The sequence below is a fragment of the Bubalus kerabau genome, chromosome 8 (genome assembly GCF_029407905.1).
Source record: "Bubalus kerabau isolate K-KA32 ecotype Philippines breed swamp buffalo chromosome 8, PCC_UOA_SB_1v2, whole genome shotgun sequence".
NCBI classification, from domain to species: domain Eukaryota; kingdom Metazoa; phylum Chordata; class Mammalia; order Artiodactyla; family Bovidae; genus Bubalus; species Bubalus kerabau.
Genome location: NC_073631.1, coordinates 108336727 through 108355329, shown reverse-complemented (window position 1 = coordinate 108355329; position 18603 = coordinate 108336727). Strand labels below are relative to the sequence as shown.

Here is an 18603-nt window from a genome sequence, read left to right as displayed (position 1 = left end):
ATTACATTTTCTTAGCTGTTTGCAATTGACTTTCATATACTGATCTTATTTCCAGCAACTCCTAATTACTCATCTATTGATTCCCTTGTATATTCTATGGAATCCCAACATTTGCAACTTTCTTTGCTATCTTAACACTTTTTCCCCCCTTCCTCACTGTGCCAATCTCTCTCCTTACCAGCACTCACAAACAAGAGGTCATGTGAGCACACAGTAAGATGGCAGCCACCTCGAATCCAGGAGCACAGGCGTCACAAGAAACCATGCTGGCACCTGATCTTAGGACTCCCTGCCTCCATAATGGTGACAAGATAAATGTCCGTTGTTTATCTCACTTTGTCTATAGTATTTTGTTATAGCAGCCTCAATTAAGACATTCAATGATGCAATAAAAACTATGTTAAACTCAGGATTCAGTTACTTTTCCTCTGTGAAATCTCACTCCAGATTACTTGGTCTACTATACTGGCAGGGGAAGTATGAGGGTAGTATTTCTGTTCTTAAGTGCTCCTTTATTTAACAGGGAGCTGTTAAACTAAGGGTCCTCATTAGGGACTTCAAGCAACATCACACAGTATTTATTTGATGAGGGTGCTCAGATTCACTCTTTTTAACGCTGTTAAGCTTCTGTTGTAGGTCTTATGTCCCAATCTCCTCCTCGAATTCAGAATAAGATGTTAAGTGAAAAGCCTGGAGGACTGTGTGAGCAGAAGTAAGATTTCCCTTCTACTCTCAGTGGAGAGTCATGGAAGAGAAAGGTGAGAGTAATGAGCTGATCACCTGTATGGCGATAAAAGGTTAAAAATGTGTGAATTCGTTAATTAGATTTAACTGCAAAGCACAAACAAGTGGCTACAAGGTAGATTTATTTGTGTTGCCAAAAGAAGTCCAGAAGTAGACTGTCCAGGACTGGTGTGGTAGCTCCATGGTCATCACGGATCCCAGCTTCCTCTTTCTTCCACAGCCTGAAGACCATCTCACGCTTCAAGATGGCTACTGGAGATTCAGCCACCACAGCCACATTTTAGGCAAGAAAGTCAGATGACGGTGAAGAGAAGCACACAGGATGACCCTCCCGGCAGACTTAGGTCACTGAAGGAACTTCCCTGGAAATGCCAACAAATGACTTCTGTTTACACGCGCCCCCCAGCCCCCAGCCCCAAGCAATTCTTAACTGCAAAGGAGAAGAGGAATGCAGTACTTTTCTGTTTACACCGTCACCCCCAAAAAGTATGGGTTCCATAAATGTAGAAGGAATAACAGATACTGGGCAGCAAATGCATGCTTCTTCTTTTAAACAATGCGTCTTATTTTCTGTATTTTATGATGTTTTGACATCTTGGGGTCTGGCAGATCATGGCAGCCACCGCCCCCACCCCATCCCCAAATGGTAGCTGATTCCTAGAAATAGTAGAGGAGTTGCCCACAAGCATGCCTTTGATATGCACATCAAGCAGCCCTGAGTTCACAGCCCTCATCAGCCTCCTGAGCTCACAGCCCTCACCAGGACACTATTCCTCTGCCTGAAATTCCCCCATGGCCAGGTACCCGACACCTAGGGACCACCCATTACCCACTGCCTACTGAAATGTACTCGAGCTGATTAACCCTAATCTTGTTTGGCTCCCCTATCCTGTCTCACCCATGCTTCCCCCTTGCTCCCGCTGCCTCCCCATGTGTGCATGGTGTGGCCCATGTCCTCCACTCGGGAACTGCAAGTAAGGAACTCCCCTCACAGACAGCTGCCTCTGTCTGTCATCATACCATTCCTGATTAAAACCAACCCCATATCGTAAAAACAAGTGGACAACTGGAAATCTTTCCCACAATATGGCTTTCCACATCAGAAAGCTGGAATCCTGGCCACATTTGAAGGTTACCTCACAAAAATCTGCTTACAATGTGTCTGGAGAGAAGAAAAAAATGTCACTCTTGCCTCAGCATCTCTTCTGAGCACCAGACTCATTAATCTTCACCCTCCCAAATATAAGCTAGAAAGTCTACAACTAAACAAAACTAAACTCAGTATCTTCCGCCTTCTCAAAACTGCTCCCACATCCATGTTCCTTGTTGTTGTTGCTCAGTAGCTAAGTCATGCCCAACTATTTGTGACCCCGTGAACTGCAGCATGTGAGGTTCCCCCATCCTTCACTATCTCCTGGAGCCTGCGCAAACTCACGTCCACAGAGTCAGTGATGCCATCCAACCATCTCACCCTCTGTTGCCCTCCCCCGCCCCATACCATAGTGGACACCTGACAATCTGGGGGCCTCATCTTCCAGTGTTGTATTTTCTGCCTTTTCATATTGTTGATGGGGTTCTCAAGGCACGAATACTGGAATGGCTAGCCATTCCCTCCTCCAGTGGACCACACTTTGTCAGAGCTCTCTGCTATGATCTTAGAGGGCCCTACACAGCATGGCTCACAGCTTCAGTGAGTTATGCAGGCCCCTTCGCCACAACAAGGCTGTATCCATGAAGGGGGATCTTCAAGGCCCCAGCGCCCACATTCCTTAGTCTCAAATAAAAACATCACTATCTCCACAGCTGCCCAAGCAGAAGCTTCAAATCTTCTTCTGACTGACTTTTCTCTTACCACCAGCACACGTGTTCTGTCACCACTAGATCCTGGGTAGGAGTTACGTGTTCTCTGCGTCCCCAGCTCAGGGCCTAGCACAGGATCTGGCCCATAGTAGGCACACAGATGAATGAGTCCACGTGAATCCCATATGCATCAAGTTACCTCTCATCCCCACTCTACTAACCCTTCTCAGGCTTATTCAGTAGCTTCCTAATGACCTCTCTGCTTTCCTCCAACCCTTCCCCTGTCTGCACAGTTCTCAAAGGACAATTCTGATGAGATGTCCCTGTTGTGAAACCTTCTATGGCTCCTACTGCCAAAGTTCTCTGCAAGCTTTCAACACCCTTTGCAGTCTAGCCTACCAGAAAACTACCAGCCTACTAGAAAGCTACTTTTCGTATTTTCTCTTTGAATGTTTCATAGACCTTTTAAGTTTTTGGACCTCTGTTCATGCTGCTTTCTGACCTAACTATTCTCTTCTGTGCCTCGGAGGACTGTTTCTACTGTGACTAGAGTATCATACTTGACTACACAGCCTCCTGCTTTCATCCTCCCCACCCAAGCCCCACCATCCTACACCGTGAGTTCCTTCAATGCAGGAGCCCTGTTATATTCAGCCTTACGTCCTGGCTGCATGGATGCATGGCATATGACAGGTGCCCAGGTGGCTTCTGAGTTTAAAAAGATGCCCAGGTTAATGGGAAATAGCCATAGAAGAGTAACAACAAAGCCAAGAAAAAAGAATGACCACAGTGGAATATGTGCTCAGGAATGCACGGTGTTGATAATACCACCACAAAAAGGTAAAGGACAATAAACGGAAATGCCCTCTTAGGACCCCATGAGACTCAGTGAGATGGACGTGGTGGCTGGAAGAGAAATACACCTTACTTAAAATAACCGTAACAACAGTAATAACATCCAGTGTGTACTGAGCACTTGATGCAGTTACTGTGTGCTATTTAAGTTACATGTATTATTTACTATGTTCTTCACAGGAGGGCCATAAAAGTAGGACTATTATTACCCCTGGTTTATTCACAGGAAAACAAAACAACAAAAATCATGGCATGGAAAGTTAGGAAACTCACCAGAGTTCACTCAGCTGCTCTGACCAAAGCAGAGATTCAAATGCAGGCTCTGTGACTGCACAGCCTTCAGTGAACTATTATGACAGACCACCTTTTTTCCAAGTGACAGGTAGAGGAGAAAACCAAGAAAGCGTCAAGATGTACACTAATATGGACAAGCAGGACCCTGAGGTTCAAAGCATGGCAGAGAGCTAATGGATGAATAGTCAAGAGAATGAGAAGGGGCGTCAACAATGCTGGTGCCGGCCAAGTCTCTCTCTCTAAAAAGTGAGCCTGACAAATTCTTGAACAATCTTCCGGACCATCTCAACACTCAGTAGGAAGGAAACAACTGGAGGAAACAATAAAAGGAGCAGACACCTGAACTTATTTTAACCAGTAAAGAGACAGTGCTTGATAAAAAAGAAGAGGAATATGTAAAGATAACCTGGTAGGGAAATTAACTGTGACTTATTTTCCTGTGGGAATCATTAAACTGAAAATGAGAAAGAATACTGAAGAGGTGGCGGTATTTCCCAATCACTCATAATTCTTCCCCAACTAAAGCCTAGAAGGTACGGAATCCTGGTGTGATTCAGATGGACCCTGCATGGGGTTCCAGGCAGAAGTCAGCAGTGGGGTTCTGGTTATTCAAGGTCAACAGGAGTGGGAAGGCGGCTACGCTGCGCTGTGCCTAGTCGCTGTCATTTCCAACTCTTTGTGACCCCATGGACTGTAGCCCACCAGGCTCCTCTGTCCATAGGATTCTCCAGGCAAGAATACCAGAGTGGTTGCCATGCCCTCCTCCAAGGGAATCTTCCCAACCCAGGGATCAAACCCAGGTCTCCCACACTGCAGGTGGATTCTTTACCGACTGAGCCACCAGGGAAGCCCAAGAATACTGGAGTGGGCAGCCTATCCCTTCTCCAGGGGATCTTCCCGACCCAGGAATCGAACCGGGGTCTCCTGCATTGCAGGTGGATTCTTTACAGCTGAGCTACAGGGAAGCCCTGTAGAAGGCTATAGGCAGAAAGCAAAATGCAAACCTCACCTATCCAAGTTCAAACCCCAGATGTTCCTCTTACAAGCTGCACCAGTTTGACATGTGTCTTAATCTCTCAATTTCAAGTTTCCTCACCTATAAAATGGGGATAATACGACCTTCTTCTTCGTGTAATAGTTAAATGAGTCAGTAGTAAAAAGTACTTAGCTCAGGGCCTGGTGTGTAGCCACTAATATGACTGCTGTTACCTTGTAAGATATTTCTCTATAACTCACAAACCTTGTGACGATCTGCTGTTTTCTATGATGATTTGCTTGCTGTTACTCCCACCAATCTTCAGGGCATATAATGCAAACCCTGACAGGAAATCAAGTAAGGTGATCCTGCCCTCATTTGCATGTCAACGTCCCAGTGCAGTCTGACAGAACAACACACATTTACAAAGCCCTAAACCATCATTGTGCCGGGCTGAGCTGGACAAGGGTAAAAGGGCAGTCTGAGTAAAAGACAACCCTGCCCTCAAGAACTGCACGTTATCTTTTAGGAACAGTGAGAAAAACTACCATTAATTTCCCCTAAATAAGCTACGAAGGTTAGGCTGAAACCCAGTTGGCAATGACAGGTAATCCCCAAAATAGCCACAGAAAAATGTCTTTGATGATTCTCGATGTCTTTGGAAAAGTAAGCACCCAGCGATTTTTAAGAAAAGGATGACTCTCTGAGAACTGCACCTCACAGCAAATAGTGGATTTCATATGTGATAGTCTTTAAAGTCAACCCTTCCAGGCTGTATATACTTAAAGAGGAGAATACAAGAAAAAAAGAAAAAAAAAGATGACGTGTCTAAGCATGAGGTGGTACTAGCTTAACATGAATGAGAGCAAGCCTGGCTTGGAAATAATGGAAAAGTTTTTTTTTTTCCCCCAAAATGTAAACAGCTTTATTTCTTATTATAAAAGTAATACATACTCAATGCTTAAAAAAAAAAAAAGAATACACAAAAGTGTAAAGTAAATCATACACAATCTTCCCATTCAGAGATCATCAGAACATTTTGTTTTTTCTCCTTCTAGACTTCTTGAGGTATACATCTATTATCAATTACTTCTTTTTCAAATACGGGATATATTTTCAAACCACACATGCTGTTTGACACTTTTCTCCCACACTTCCACATATCATACTCATCATCAAACTAACATGGAATCCCAAAATCAAAGTCACAGAGCAGTCTTCTACAGGTCCAGTCCCTGACATTGTAAGACCATGAAATAAGGAAAAAGACCCCTACGGTCTGTGACTGCTATTGGATTCTCCGTCTCCTCTGAGACCAGCCTGGGAACCGCAGGAGGTTTCTCAGCAGCTGGGGCTGCCTGCAGGGGAGGGCAGAGTTGATGCTCCCGCAGCCCCCCAGGTTGTGGACCCCAGGTCTGTAGCATCACGTGCACGCTGAGGCCTCTGCCCTGAACACCTAATTCTGAAAGCCCCGCTGCCCACCTTAGAGCCTCTCAAGTGAACTTCAGTGGGAGTCGGCAGAAGAGCCCCTCAGCTCACAGGATCCTGGAGGACACACTCTCTGGCCCCTGCACCCAGACTCAGAATCACTTGGCAAGTAAGCTGTTTTGTTCACCATGTCACTTTCCCAAAGCACCCAGTTTAAACAGGAATTACTTATATGCATGACCTCTCACAACTTTTAAGGGGCATAAAAGTAGCTTCACTGAGGACAAGAATAAAAAGTTGCCCCAAAGACAAATTTTATCTACTTTACAATTTTGCTTTAAGTAATGTGGGGTCAAGGAGTGAGTACTACACCACCAGACAGTTTTAATGTGGTAACCAAGAGGGCAGATGAAACATGCTGATTAATAGTCCCAGTTACAGGAAAAAGGAAAAGAAAAAGGTGGCTGAAAAAAAAAAAATTTTAATTTAAAGATGGTTGATATGAGCAAACAGTAATTTTCTCCCATATTTTGGCATGTAAAGGATAAACTAAGGAACTCCAATTTTCCTTAGCCAAACTGTAGTATGAGTACAAAAAGCTGCTGAAGTGTGCAGAAGATACCTTAGAACAGCCAAGGGCCCATAAAATAACGTGTGAATGCGGTTCCTGTTTAAGTCCAGCAGGATGTAAGCTACAGTGAGCAGCACACTCAGAGGCAGGGGGAGAGGACACACAGCCTGGGACACAAATAACCAGGCTGGGCTAGAGGCGGAGCTGGAGCCTGAGAACAGGGACTTCTACTGTGTGACCCGACAACCTGCCCAGCAGCAGCCAGCCTCTGTACACAGCAGCAAATGAGCATGCACACCTGGCAGGGACTGATGCCAACTTCAGAAAGGACAAGACGCATTTAAATCACTGAGTTTTATATAATCATTACTAGTAAATGCTTAGTGCTCTGTGATTTTCAGAATCTTATAATGAAAGTGACTGTGTGTACCCAAGTGTACACAGTATGTACAGCAGAAGACCATGTAGAAAAATTAAAGGGACGCATACCTGGGGCGCTAACCTACAGATGCAGTGCCAGAGGGTGCTTAGGGGGCTCCCTAAACAGAGAACTCCACATGAGATGAAAAGGACAGAGCATAGGGGCTTAGAAAGACAGAAAATAGTGAAACCAGAGCCCCTGGATCACCTCCTGAAGATGGACAATTTCATCTTCAGTTGCACTTTAGGTCTTCACCATTGGTAAACTGTTTCATAAATGCTACTAGCGAAACTGTCCAAAAACAAAAGACGGGACTGAGGTAGCTTAGTCTTGAAGCTATTTAGGTTAGATACTAACCGCTGCTCAGCAAACCCCTTCACTTTGGGCTAAAGCTCATTATCCTATTGGGATCATTCACGTGTCAACATTTATTGCCTACTCTGTGCAAAACACTGGTTAAACATGCAAGTACACAAAGAAGATACAGCCCTTGGCTTCTGGTCTATAAACCAGATAAGGAAATCAGTATCTACAACCATGGGATAAATGTCTGACATACAGCAATACTCAAAAACACTGTAGTGGTTGACTCAATGCTATAATAGAAATGTGCACAAAAAAGTGGGGGGCAGGGGGGGCCTTCCCAAAGGACATTCATCCCTTTGCCATAACATGGATGACCCTAAAAGTTCACAATTTTGTACACAGAAACCATCTCTTAAAGAATAAACAATCAGTGAATACCATTAACAGGCAGGAGTGACCAGAGTTCATGACACAAAAAGGGGAAGGGGAGTGACAGTCAGGAAAATGTTACCACTCATTTTACAATGAAGAGTATTTTAATTCTTGTCCTTAGAAACTATAAACACTAGCATGATTTGGAAATGAGACTGTACCAAACACCGGCCAGAGAAGAATCGTCCAGTCTACGGCTTCTCTTTCATCTGGTCACTCAGAAATATAATATTATCTGTAAAGAAGCCAAAGCAGAAATGTTATTTTCAGAACTCTTTCTCACTTAATCATTCTCTTCTACCAGATACATATTTTAGTGCTAGTCACCAAAGAGACTTTAGACAAATTCTCAAAATACTAGGTTCCTGCTGAGAAGGGGACGACAGAGGATGAGATGGTTGGATGGCATCACTGACTCGATAGACATGCATTTGAGCAAGCTCCAGAATCGGTGATGGACGGGAAAGCCCAGTGTGCTGCAATTCATGGGGCTGCAGAGTCTCATATGACTGAGCAAGTGAACTAACTGATGTTCTTAACAGGTATATATGATAGGCATAATGGAGGTAAAAGCTGGGCTTTGACGGTTATCAATAATTCAGACCTTGTGAGAAAAGGTGGGATACTTCTTGTCTTCCCTGAAGGTAGCAAAGGTCTTCTCAGTAGTAACTTTCTACAAAAGAGCTAGTCACACACTTTGATGTTTGCAACACTCAGACAGATGCCAGTAAACCAAGGAGCACATCCTAACACAGAAGAGGATCGTGGTATCACATACCACATGCTGGAGGGAAGGGGGAAGGACGGGGTTCAATATGGCCCCATCAGGACAGAAAGATCTATTTGTGTTTTTTAAGTCTGAACACTCATACAGAACACACACTACTTTTAAATTTCAAAACAAAATGAGTTTTACACATTTATTTCTGGGAAATTTTCTAGTAGTCAATATTTCAGAGGGAGCATTTTTATTCAAAAACATCAGACACTGCTCCTAAAAGGTTGTCCAGAAACAATTAGTTTAGAACAAGCAAAGGAAAAGCAGTACCTTCTACATAATCCTGAAACACTGACATTCTTAAAACTTTAGAATTATCCAAAAAATGGTTACTATGCAATAACTGAGTATTTGTTCATGACTACAGTCTTCTAAAACTAGAGTATTTTGGTACAGAATGGTTATTTCAGAAGAGATTATCCAAGGTGACATCACTATGTAAAAAGACGAGACTGCCACCTGCTGGTGGTTACTTTTAAGTTACACTGATTTCTAGGAGGAAAAAAAAATAGAGCCTATAAAACAGATGAGCCAAATTATACTCTATTCCCTTCCATCCTAAGGGCATTAAAGACCTATTCATTTTACTATTAGCCATAAACCTATGTTAATTGCTTAATCATCCATGCTGGTGAATAACAGTGACAAGAAGAAAATGGCAGATAATTTGAAATGTTTCTCTTTGACCTGGTTTATAAAACTTTACACAATTTAAATTTGAAATTTGCCCACACAATAGGTTTACAGTGGAAGATGAAAGTATTAAATGCTTCATAAATATGTCAACTATTTTATTAGAAAGCTTGATTTTCCACTGCTGAAATCACAGGCATAGCTTTATACCATACACAGGTCTGAAAAAAAATTTTTGAACAGTTAGATACCTCTGCAAGAATGAGCCAAGGAAGAACAGGGCAAGCAGGAAGTGATTTACTCAAGACACTCAAGAAATATGAAAGCAAACTGGTCAGAAAGAACCTTCTCTTAGGTTTAGTAATGAGGGGAGGAAGATACCTATATTGGTTCTCAAGGTCAATATACTTTCAAGAAAGTAGTAAGAAAATATATGCTTATTATTTATAACAAATTACAATTTATCAATAAGGCATAGTAGTTAAGACATGAACTCTGGAACAAGTACAAAGAGAAAAAGGAAAATCTGTCAGTTAGGAGACCTAAGTTGTTAGACATTTATTTAGCCTCCCAAATCTAAATTTTTTTTTTTAAATAAGACTTAAGATATATGTAAACCATGTAATATAATGTATAGATTGCTGTTCATGGAGCAATCAAAAACATTTCAATACTATGACATCTAGTAAAAGATAAATTTAATAATGAGTTCTTAACACTAGCTCTGATAATAGCACTATGAAGAGGAATCCATACATTTCCGAGACACCTTCTGAAATATTTATGGATGATACAGTGTCTCAGATTCACTCAGAACGATCCAGGTGGGAGAAAGTAGGCCAGGGCATAGATTAAATAATGTCTGCCATCTGCTGATAACTGTTGAAGCTGCATGACGGGAGCTTTTGTTTTTCACTCCTCTCTCCTTTTGTGTATATTTGACATTTTCCATAATAAAAAGTTAACTTTTAAATATCTAATTTTGGCATATCTCAGAAGCTCATAAATAGCTCTTTCATTCTCATCTACTTAAGAAAATAAAGTTTCTCAAGTTTTATATCCATAAAAAAGAAAACAGAATGAATGTTTAATAACTTTTATTTTAGCAATTAATCCAAAAGACAAAAAAATGCATCATCTATCTCATTAAGACACATTTTCAATAAAATGTTACAGCTTTTGTACTTCCATATTACAGTTGTTTTGGTCAATTATGTTCTAAAAACAACTGTAATGATAACCTATTCAAGGAGAAACCCAACGTTCAGACCCTCACTATCACAAAGTTTTTTAAAATATTTTCAAATTTCTATTTATGTATGTACTTTTGTTACATTTAACAAAATAAAATAATAAAATATTTTTGACTATACAATATATTATATTAAGATATATTAAGATACACTTCTAAGGAGAAAATGGGATTGAAAAACAAGTTCAGAGAAAAGGGAATCAAACTTTCCAAATGTTGAAGAGCTTGTACCTTTTTAATGATGATGGATACCAAATTGTTATGGTATTTAGATCCCTTAATACCTTTAAAAGCAACATAATTTTATATTGAAAAAACTCTTAATGTCAACTTAAACATGTTCAAAGGGGTATATATTGGTTTCAAAATTCTTGCAAAATTTTCAGAAAAGCTTGAACACTTTCCTCTAGAGGATATCTTCTTAACCTCCTTTAAGCTCTGTGCATCCATGTTTCCATGTTGTTTTGTATTTTGTTTAATGAGAACAACAGGAGTTTAAAACAAAATCATCATGTTAAGTACCAAACAGGCTCTGAATGAAGCTGTACAAATGTCTGATGCCAATATTAGTGTAACTCTTCTTGGTACCTGCTTTTCCATTTAGGCCATGTCCCTCAAAGAGGCGTCAACAGTGCAATGGATAATTCTAAAGTTACTTGTGAACTAAAACTGTGAGTACAGAGATCACCTTCTGAAAGAAGAGATATATACAAACTTAGAGCAGGCCCACAAACACCACTCGGGATTCTCCTGGTGAGGTGCCTTACAATCTCATAAGCATCAGTACTAATAGCCTCAGGTAAGGCTGCAACATAGCCAAGCATTCAAAGAAAAAAAAAAAAGAATAGCGATTATCAGAAGAGCCTTACCAGCTATAATTGTTGTTGCTTGTCGTCTGACATTATTTTTATCCGTATATTCACCATAGTCTACTTTCCCTTCCACATAAATTCGAGACCTGATAAAATAAAATTTACCAGTTTTAGTCTGGAGATTTCAATATGCTTTACAGCAGAGTCAGGTCAGAGAAGAGCAATGAGTAAAGTCTTCAAGGATGAAATAGATAATCACACATACCACTTCTCAAAATTCAGAATTAAGAGTGCTAAAACAGTTTCCTGATGGTTAGGACTCCGGTCCTTCACTGCCTGATCCAGGAACTGAGATCCTGCACACCACGAGGCACAGGCAAAGAACAAGAGAACCGAAACATAAAGTACACGTGGACTTGCCTTGCCACACTGGAAAAAAGGATGTTTTCGTCCTTTAGCTGCCTGTGACCCTTATGAAGTTTAAAAAAAAAGTTCCAAATTTTAAGTAAAAAAAAAAAAGCAACCTTAAGACCCTGAAAATGAAGAGCATCCTTTAAATCTCTATGATTGATTTCCAACATGTGATTTTTCTATCCCCTTTGACCCTGAATTATCTAACAGATTTGTTGATCTTTTTTTTCACTTATTTTTCAGTTCCTTTCTATAGTGAGGTTCATGAACTTACTCTCAAATGACTTTAGATTATTAAAAATCAAAATACAAGTTTTCAGCTTAGTATTATTTCACCCAGAGTTAATTACTAAGACTATTCTGCACTCTCTAGAAGGCTGAACTAGAAGACAAATGTAATGCCAGCTTTAAAGGGTAGAAATGGCCACAGTGGCACCAATTTCAGAATGTAACAGCACTGCTACTGCACAATACAGAGAGCAGACTAGTAAGACGACTGCGTGCCAAAGGGAACGGCCACAGATTCACCAACCGGCAGGTGAAATCGATGCCTTTTCCTTGAAACGTCCTCTGTGTGTTTTACGTGTGTGTATATATATTTACAACTATACACACACGACAATGGAAGTTCATCTGAAGAAAAGGTATGCAATTATTGAAAAAAACAGAAATTTTAATTATTGCTAAACTTATGTTTCATGAAATGTTTTATTTCTATAATACATTTCTAAACTATGACTACAGCTGCTGTTAAACACAACCTTTAGTCCTTCTGAGGGTTTGGAAAAGACACTTCTTATATATAATCCAAACATTTCAAAACGGAATTGCTAAGTTCATATAAAATTATCAAATATGAATTAACTGCCCTGAATTATCACCGGAATACCTCACTGCATCAGGCTCCCGACCTCCTAGACCCTGTGTCAAGCCACCATGTGGGTGCCAAGGGCAAGACAGTCAGCATCAGGGTCGCTGGCCATGGCGGCCTGGGAACCCCTACGAGCACTGCTGCGCCCGTGACAGGCACACGGCACCCTCTGCCTTCTCTCTCGCCTCATCAGTGCTGTTCAAGTTCACATCCTACTGTCCTAAGTTCTTAAAAGGCTGCTGCTGCTAAGTCACTTCAGTCGTGTCCGACTCTGTGCGACCCCATAGACTGCAGCCCACCATGTTAAAACCTTTAAACTAGTCACATATGACACTACGCATACAGTATTAAGCACTGAATAAATACTTCTTGGGCTAACCCAAAGTAATGAGTGGTACTTTATAAATAGAAGAGCTACAGACTCCATGAAAACACACTCCTAGTTTGTTTGTTTTTTAAACCATTCAACCTGTAAGCTCCCTCCTTCTTCAACTTACCCCTTTTTCACATACTGATACGCCACATCTCTGAGGCCCGGTCGGAACACTGAAATTCTATGCCATGTTGTCTTCTGACTGACATCACCTAAGTGACAAGAATCACAAGGAACGGGAACGTGGTTACAAATGCAGAAGACAACTGCAAAAGGACATCGTGTCCAGCTAAGCTACGCCGTGGCTCTAAGAGACAGGACAGAGTTAGGGAAGATCCTTTCCGAAAGCATTCTTCAAGTATCTAATTAGACAGTTCACACTAAATAATGTCTATTTACTGTGGATAAAACTAAAACCCCAGTCTTTTATACTCACCCATTTGGTAGGTTTCGTTTTCCCCTGATCGCCACATCTCATTTGTTGCTAGGGAAAATATTGTGACTGGGTTTTTTCCTTCTACCTGTCTCATGACAGGGTCCTGACCTACTCGACCAAGCAACTGCACGCGATTCAGAGCTGAAAAGCAATTTGTAGATAACATAAGACTGACAGAAATGTCCAGAAGAGGAACAGCTACAATCACTACTTCAACTTCAATCTCAGCATTAAGCAAAACCCAAGCACTAGAAGGTTAGAAAACAAGTGTGAGGAGCAAATAAAAAGAGGCTCAGAGGGAAAAAACAGGACTGACAAGAAAGGAGAAACTATCCATTGAGCCCCACAAAACAAGCTCTTTATCTAAATTCTTCTTTTCAGTTCAGTCACTCAGTCGTGTCCAACTCTTTGCGACCCCATGACTGCAGCACACCAGGCTTCCCTGTCTATCACCAACTCACGAAGCTTGCTCAAACTCAAGTCCATCAAGTCAGTGATGCCATTCAACCATCTCATCCTCTGTCATCCCCTTTGCCTCCTGCCACCAATCTTTCCCAGGACCAGGGTCTTTTCCAATGAGTCAGTTCTTCACATCAGGTGGCAAAAGTATTGGAGTTTCAGCTTCAGCATCAGTCCTTCCAATGAATATTCAGGACTGATTTTCTTTAGGATGGACTGGTTTGATCTCCTTACAGTCCAAGGGACTCTCAAGAGTCTTCTCCAACACCACAGTTCGAAAGCATCAATTCATCTTTTAAATACCTTTTAAAAACTTTTTTAAACTGTTTGTATGGTTAAAAGAACAAAATTGAGATCTGAAAATCTTTATAAATACAGGGACTATTTCTGTGAAACAACCACTTGTCACAAATGTTCACGGCTTCAGCCAACTAGCACACAGCCTTGGATGTCTTAGGTAACCAAAAAGGACCAAAGGAATTTCTTTGGCAGGAAAGTGACAATAAGAGTGTGTAAAAAGTGTATGATAAGGGAAGAAGAACCAGGTTTACCGAAGGCCCCTGCAGCCTGATAGGAAGGCCAAGGACAGAGAGGCAGATATGAACCAAAAGCATGACGGTTAACAGAGTATAACCCGATGGATGCACCTCTTCTGCAACATATCTGAGAACATGAGCACATTGCTGTAAAAACTGGAAATCAGCTACTACTTACATCTTTCGAGAACCAAACTGCTAGCTACTTCAGACTCATGTCTTACAAATTGACGAAGTACCTAAAGTGGAACAAATGAGTAAAACAGCTTTAGTACAGGGGCAAAGGCAAGTGTAAACAGAAGACCCGTTCACACCTGGTCACCACCCAGTCAGCAGCCCCTAAGGCACACACCCACACAAGAGAGGTGCACCCATCACAGTGCCAGGCACATATGCATGCTCAGTGGCTTCAGTCACGTCCAACTCTATGCAAACCTATGGACTATAGCCCGCCAGGCTCCCCTGTCCATGGGATTCCCTAGGCAAGAATACTAGAGTGGGTTTCCATGCCCTCCTCCAGGGGATCTTTCCAACCCAGGGACTGAACCCACATCTCCTGTATCTCGGGCATTGCAGGGAGATTCTTTACCACTGAACCACTGGGGAAACCCCAGAGCCAGGAGGACCACACAAACACTTAGGGGCAGCCTCCTGCAGAAGCCCACAGGCACAAAGAAGGCTCGGGGGAGTCCACAAGAGTTCATTTCCAGGCCTCTCTGGTGCTTCCGGAGAAGGCAATGGCACCCCACTCCAGTACTCTTGCCTGGAAAATTCCATGGACGGAGGAGCCTGGTAGGCTGCAGTCCATGGGGTCGCTAAGAGTCGGACACAACTGAGTGACTTCACTTTCACTTTTCACTTTCATGCATTGGAGAAGGAAATGGCAACCCACTCCAGTGTTCTTGCCTGGAGAATCCCAGGGACGGGGGAGCCTGGTGGGCTGCCATCTATGGGGTCACACGGAGTCGGACATGACTGAAGCGACTTAGCAGCAGCAGCATAGTGCTTCTGTGCTTGCACACAAAACGGTAAACAACACATGTTGGAAAAATCAGTGCTTCTGACAGCTCCAAGGGAAAAATCTAAGATAAACAAACATGGTTACATGGTTCTTTGATTAAGTACAAAAATAGGACTGTTCAAATCAGTCTATCAGAGAAAGACAGTCGCTGCCATGTAACGGTAGCACTCAGTGATAACCAAAGCCATCATTACTGAAAGGGCTTCCCAGATAGCGCAGTGGTAAAGACTGCCTGCCAAATGCAAGAGACGAAGGTTCGATTCCTGGGTCGAGAAGACCCCCTGGAGAAGGAAATGGCAACCCACTCTGTATCTTGTCTGGAAAATTCTATAGACAGAGGAGCTTGGCAAGCTATAGTCCATAGTAGTCCATCATTAGTGAATACTAGGTAAGTGCTTTGTCTCTTATCAATTAATCCTCAGAATAAACCTATAAACTATGTAAAATTACCACTTTATAGATGACAAAAATGAAGTTCAGAGACAGAGTGAGTAACTTGCCCAAAATCCTACAAGAAAGAAGTGGCAAGTCACATATGGAACTCAGGGCCCCCAACCCCAAGGCTGCTGGCTTTCCCACTGCCCTTTGCTGCCTCTTTTCAAGGGCTACTGCCAAGATTTGAGTACACATTACTGAGAACATTACTGGATTCAGAGAGCTAACCATTGTATCAGAGAAACATGTGTCCAGAAGTGGCACTGTTAACATACAGTAGGTATCTACCAGTGGAAAAAATACCCATTCCAGGGTACTTTTGGCTGTGAAATCCCAGCACTACGCTTGGGGGCAGAAGGTGGGTAGAAAAATTAAAATATGAGTTCAGTTCAGTTCAGTCGCTCAGTCGTGTCCGACTCTTTGCAACCCCATGAATTGCAGCACGCCAGGCCTCCCTGTCCATCACCAACTCCCAGAGTTCACTCAGATTCACGTCCATCGAGTCAGTGATGCCATCCAACCATCTCATCCTCTGTCGTCCCCTTCTCCTCCTGCCCCCAATCCCTCCCAGCATCAGAGTCTTTTCCAATGAGTCAACTCTTCGCATGAGGTGGCCAAAATATGAGTTACCACATACTAAAGAACCAACCTGCTAACTGGTACCTATGTCATGATTCTAGAAATGTACTAACCTGATGCTCAGATGAGCCAGAGCTCACATGTTTTATGGAATAATAATCTGTCCCACTGGGGGCACACAAAAATCAAGACCTACCAGAGAAGCAAAAATAGGGAATGAATTATTTAACTGGGATAATTTTTTAAAACTAAACTTTTAACCCTTTTATATATGGTATTAAATTTACCTTAATACTGTAGAATTGTGTATTAAGACACGAGAAACTTTTCCACGTTTCAACACATTAAAAGGTATATATTTTAAAAGTATGTATAAGCTAAAACAGGGATCCAAGGATATAGAGCCAATTCTGCAGCAGAGTGGAGGAGACCTGAACAGGCTCCACTGAGGAAATGATTCTTCCTTAACAAGATGGGAGTTATGAGAGGTGTTATAAAGGAGAATCTATACAACTCGGTGCCCAAATGAGGTAAGTGAGGAGAAGCGGGTCTAGGCTGACTCAAGGCTGGCTAGGCTGACTGAAGAGATTAGGTGAGGAGCCTGACTGGGTGAAATGAGGAGTTTTGAACACAGTTCATCTGTAGAGTTGCTGAGACTTGACCTGCTCTCCTCAGCAGGGAGATGGCGAGCGGTGGGGGAGGCAGACTGACAACAAAAGCAGCAGGTGGTCAGAAAACAAACCACGTGATTTAAAAAAAAAAAAAGCTGAAACAATCCTCATAGACTTTAGATCAATAAGGACTTTAAATGCTAACTGCTGTACACACAAGTAACACGTTTTAAAAAGTTACTCTCATCATATATGTGAGTAAACTAGAAACGTTGTTTGTTTGTTTTTGCTTTAGTGAACACTATTTATTCAAGTGGTAAAGAATCTGCATACCAATGCAGAAGATGCCAGAGATGCGGGTTCGATCTCCGGGTCAGGAAGATCCCCTGGAGCAGGAAATGGCCACCCACTCCAGTATTCTTGCCTGGAGAATCCCATGGGCAGAGAAGCCTGGTGGGCTACAGTCTATGGGTCGCAAAGAGTCAGACACGGCTGAGCTTGCATCTACCACCAAAATCTGTCCCCAACCCTCATATCAACTAAGTACACATAAGACAGGTGGGCTCAAAGGGCTTCTGCCTCTGCAGGCAAAACCCTAAAGAAATGTGATCGCCATGTTTATGATAACACATCTCAACAATAACATGGAGAAGTGATTACCTGTACTACAGGTCTTCGAAACATGGCTTCTACTCTCTCTTCTTCCAATCTAATCTTTAGTCTTTTCCTAAAGAAAAAGAGATTATATCCTATAGCAAGAACACGATTTCACTTAAGTCCTAAATTCCTAACGGCATCCAGGGCTTTTACGCAACCAACCTTGAGACCGTAACATATCACGCCCCTGCACATTAGACAAGGATCCTCTCCCACTCCCCAAAATCTCTCGCACCTTTCCGGTTTTTTTTAGTCCCCCTTAACTTCTTCTTTTAACCCATACAAAAATTCTGATTCTACCCCCATTTCTATTGCACTGTTTTCCCAAATTCAGTTAAAACGCAAGTTCCCTTCTGGCAGGGATTTCTGCTTCGTTTCTTCACTGTTACACCCAATACTTCTAAAACAGCTCCTAAGACAAAGAGCCTCAGCAAATACTAAAATGTTATCATGGCGCTTCAATCTGGAACGTGCTGCCGCAAAAATTACTGCCTCTAATACCGTTTGCAACGAACAAGGCGATCCCTGGGCTTCGCCGTCTCACCGCTGAAATGTGCGGGCGCCCTTGCTCAAACCTGACGCTCCCAACCAACAATGTATAGGGCCTGGGAGGTGAGACGAAACCACAGAGTCCTCCGCGCGAGAAGAGGAGGTCTACACGCCGACAAAGTAACTCCTCCCGGCCCGCGCACAGCCGTACACACACCTAACGCAAGACTGCGGCCTTCCGCCCTTTCTCCCGCCCTCACCTGAGACTCTGGTCCGCACAGCCTCCAGGCAGGGAATCGCTTCCGGGTGCTGCCGGGACTCAAGGCTCGCGAGAAGGAAGAACCGGAAAGTCCTCTGCGTGCATCGTGAAAATGCAGCCAGCCGGCGCTGCGGGAAACACGCCCCCTTAACGCGGTAGCTCCG

The 18603-nt window shown here is 42.5% G+C and overlaps 1 protein-coding gene across 10 annotated transcripts in view; it reads right to left on the bottom strand.

Moving 5' to 3' along the window:
- SSBP1 (single stranded DNA binding protein 1) overlaps window positions 1-18603 on the bottom strand; it is a 34426-nt gene extending 15823 nt beyond the window's left edge. The window contains exons 1-9 of one of the 10 annotated variants that reach the window (XM_055591146.1): window positions 18193-18391; window positions 17695-17761; window positions 15295-15396; window positions 14567-14627; window positions 13394-13534; window positions 13082-13169; window positions 11360-11448; window positions 7989-8062; window positions 852-1106 (exon numbers count right to left, since the gene is read on the bottom strand). In XM_055591146.1, coding sequence (XP_055447121.1) covers window positions 8019-8062; window positions 11360-11448; window positions 13082-13169; window positions 13394-13534; window positions 14567-14627; window positions 15295-15396; window positions 17695-17718 — 549 coding nt within the window. In that variant the 5' untranslated portion in view covers window positions 17719-17761; window positions 18193-18391 and the 3' untranslated portion in view covers window positions 852-1106; window positions 7989-8018. The other 9 variants (XM_055591147.1, XM_055591144.1, XM_055591143.1 and 6 more) reach the window with 9 other exon arrangements.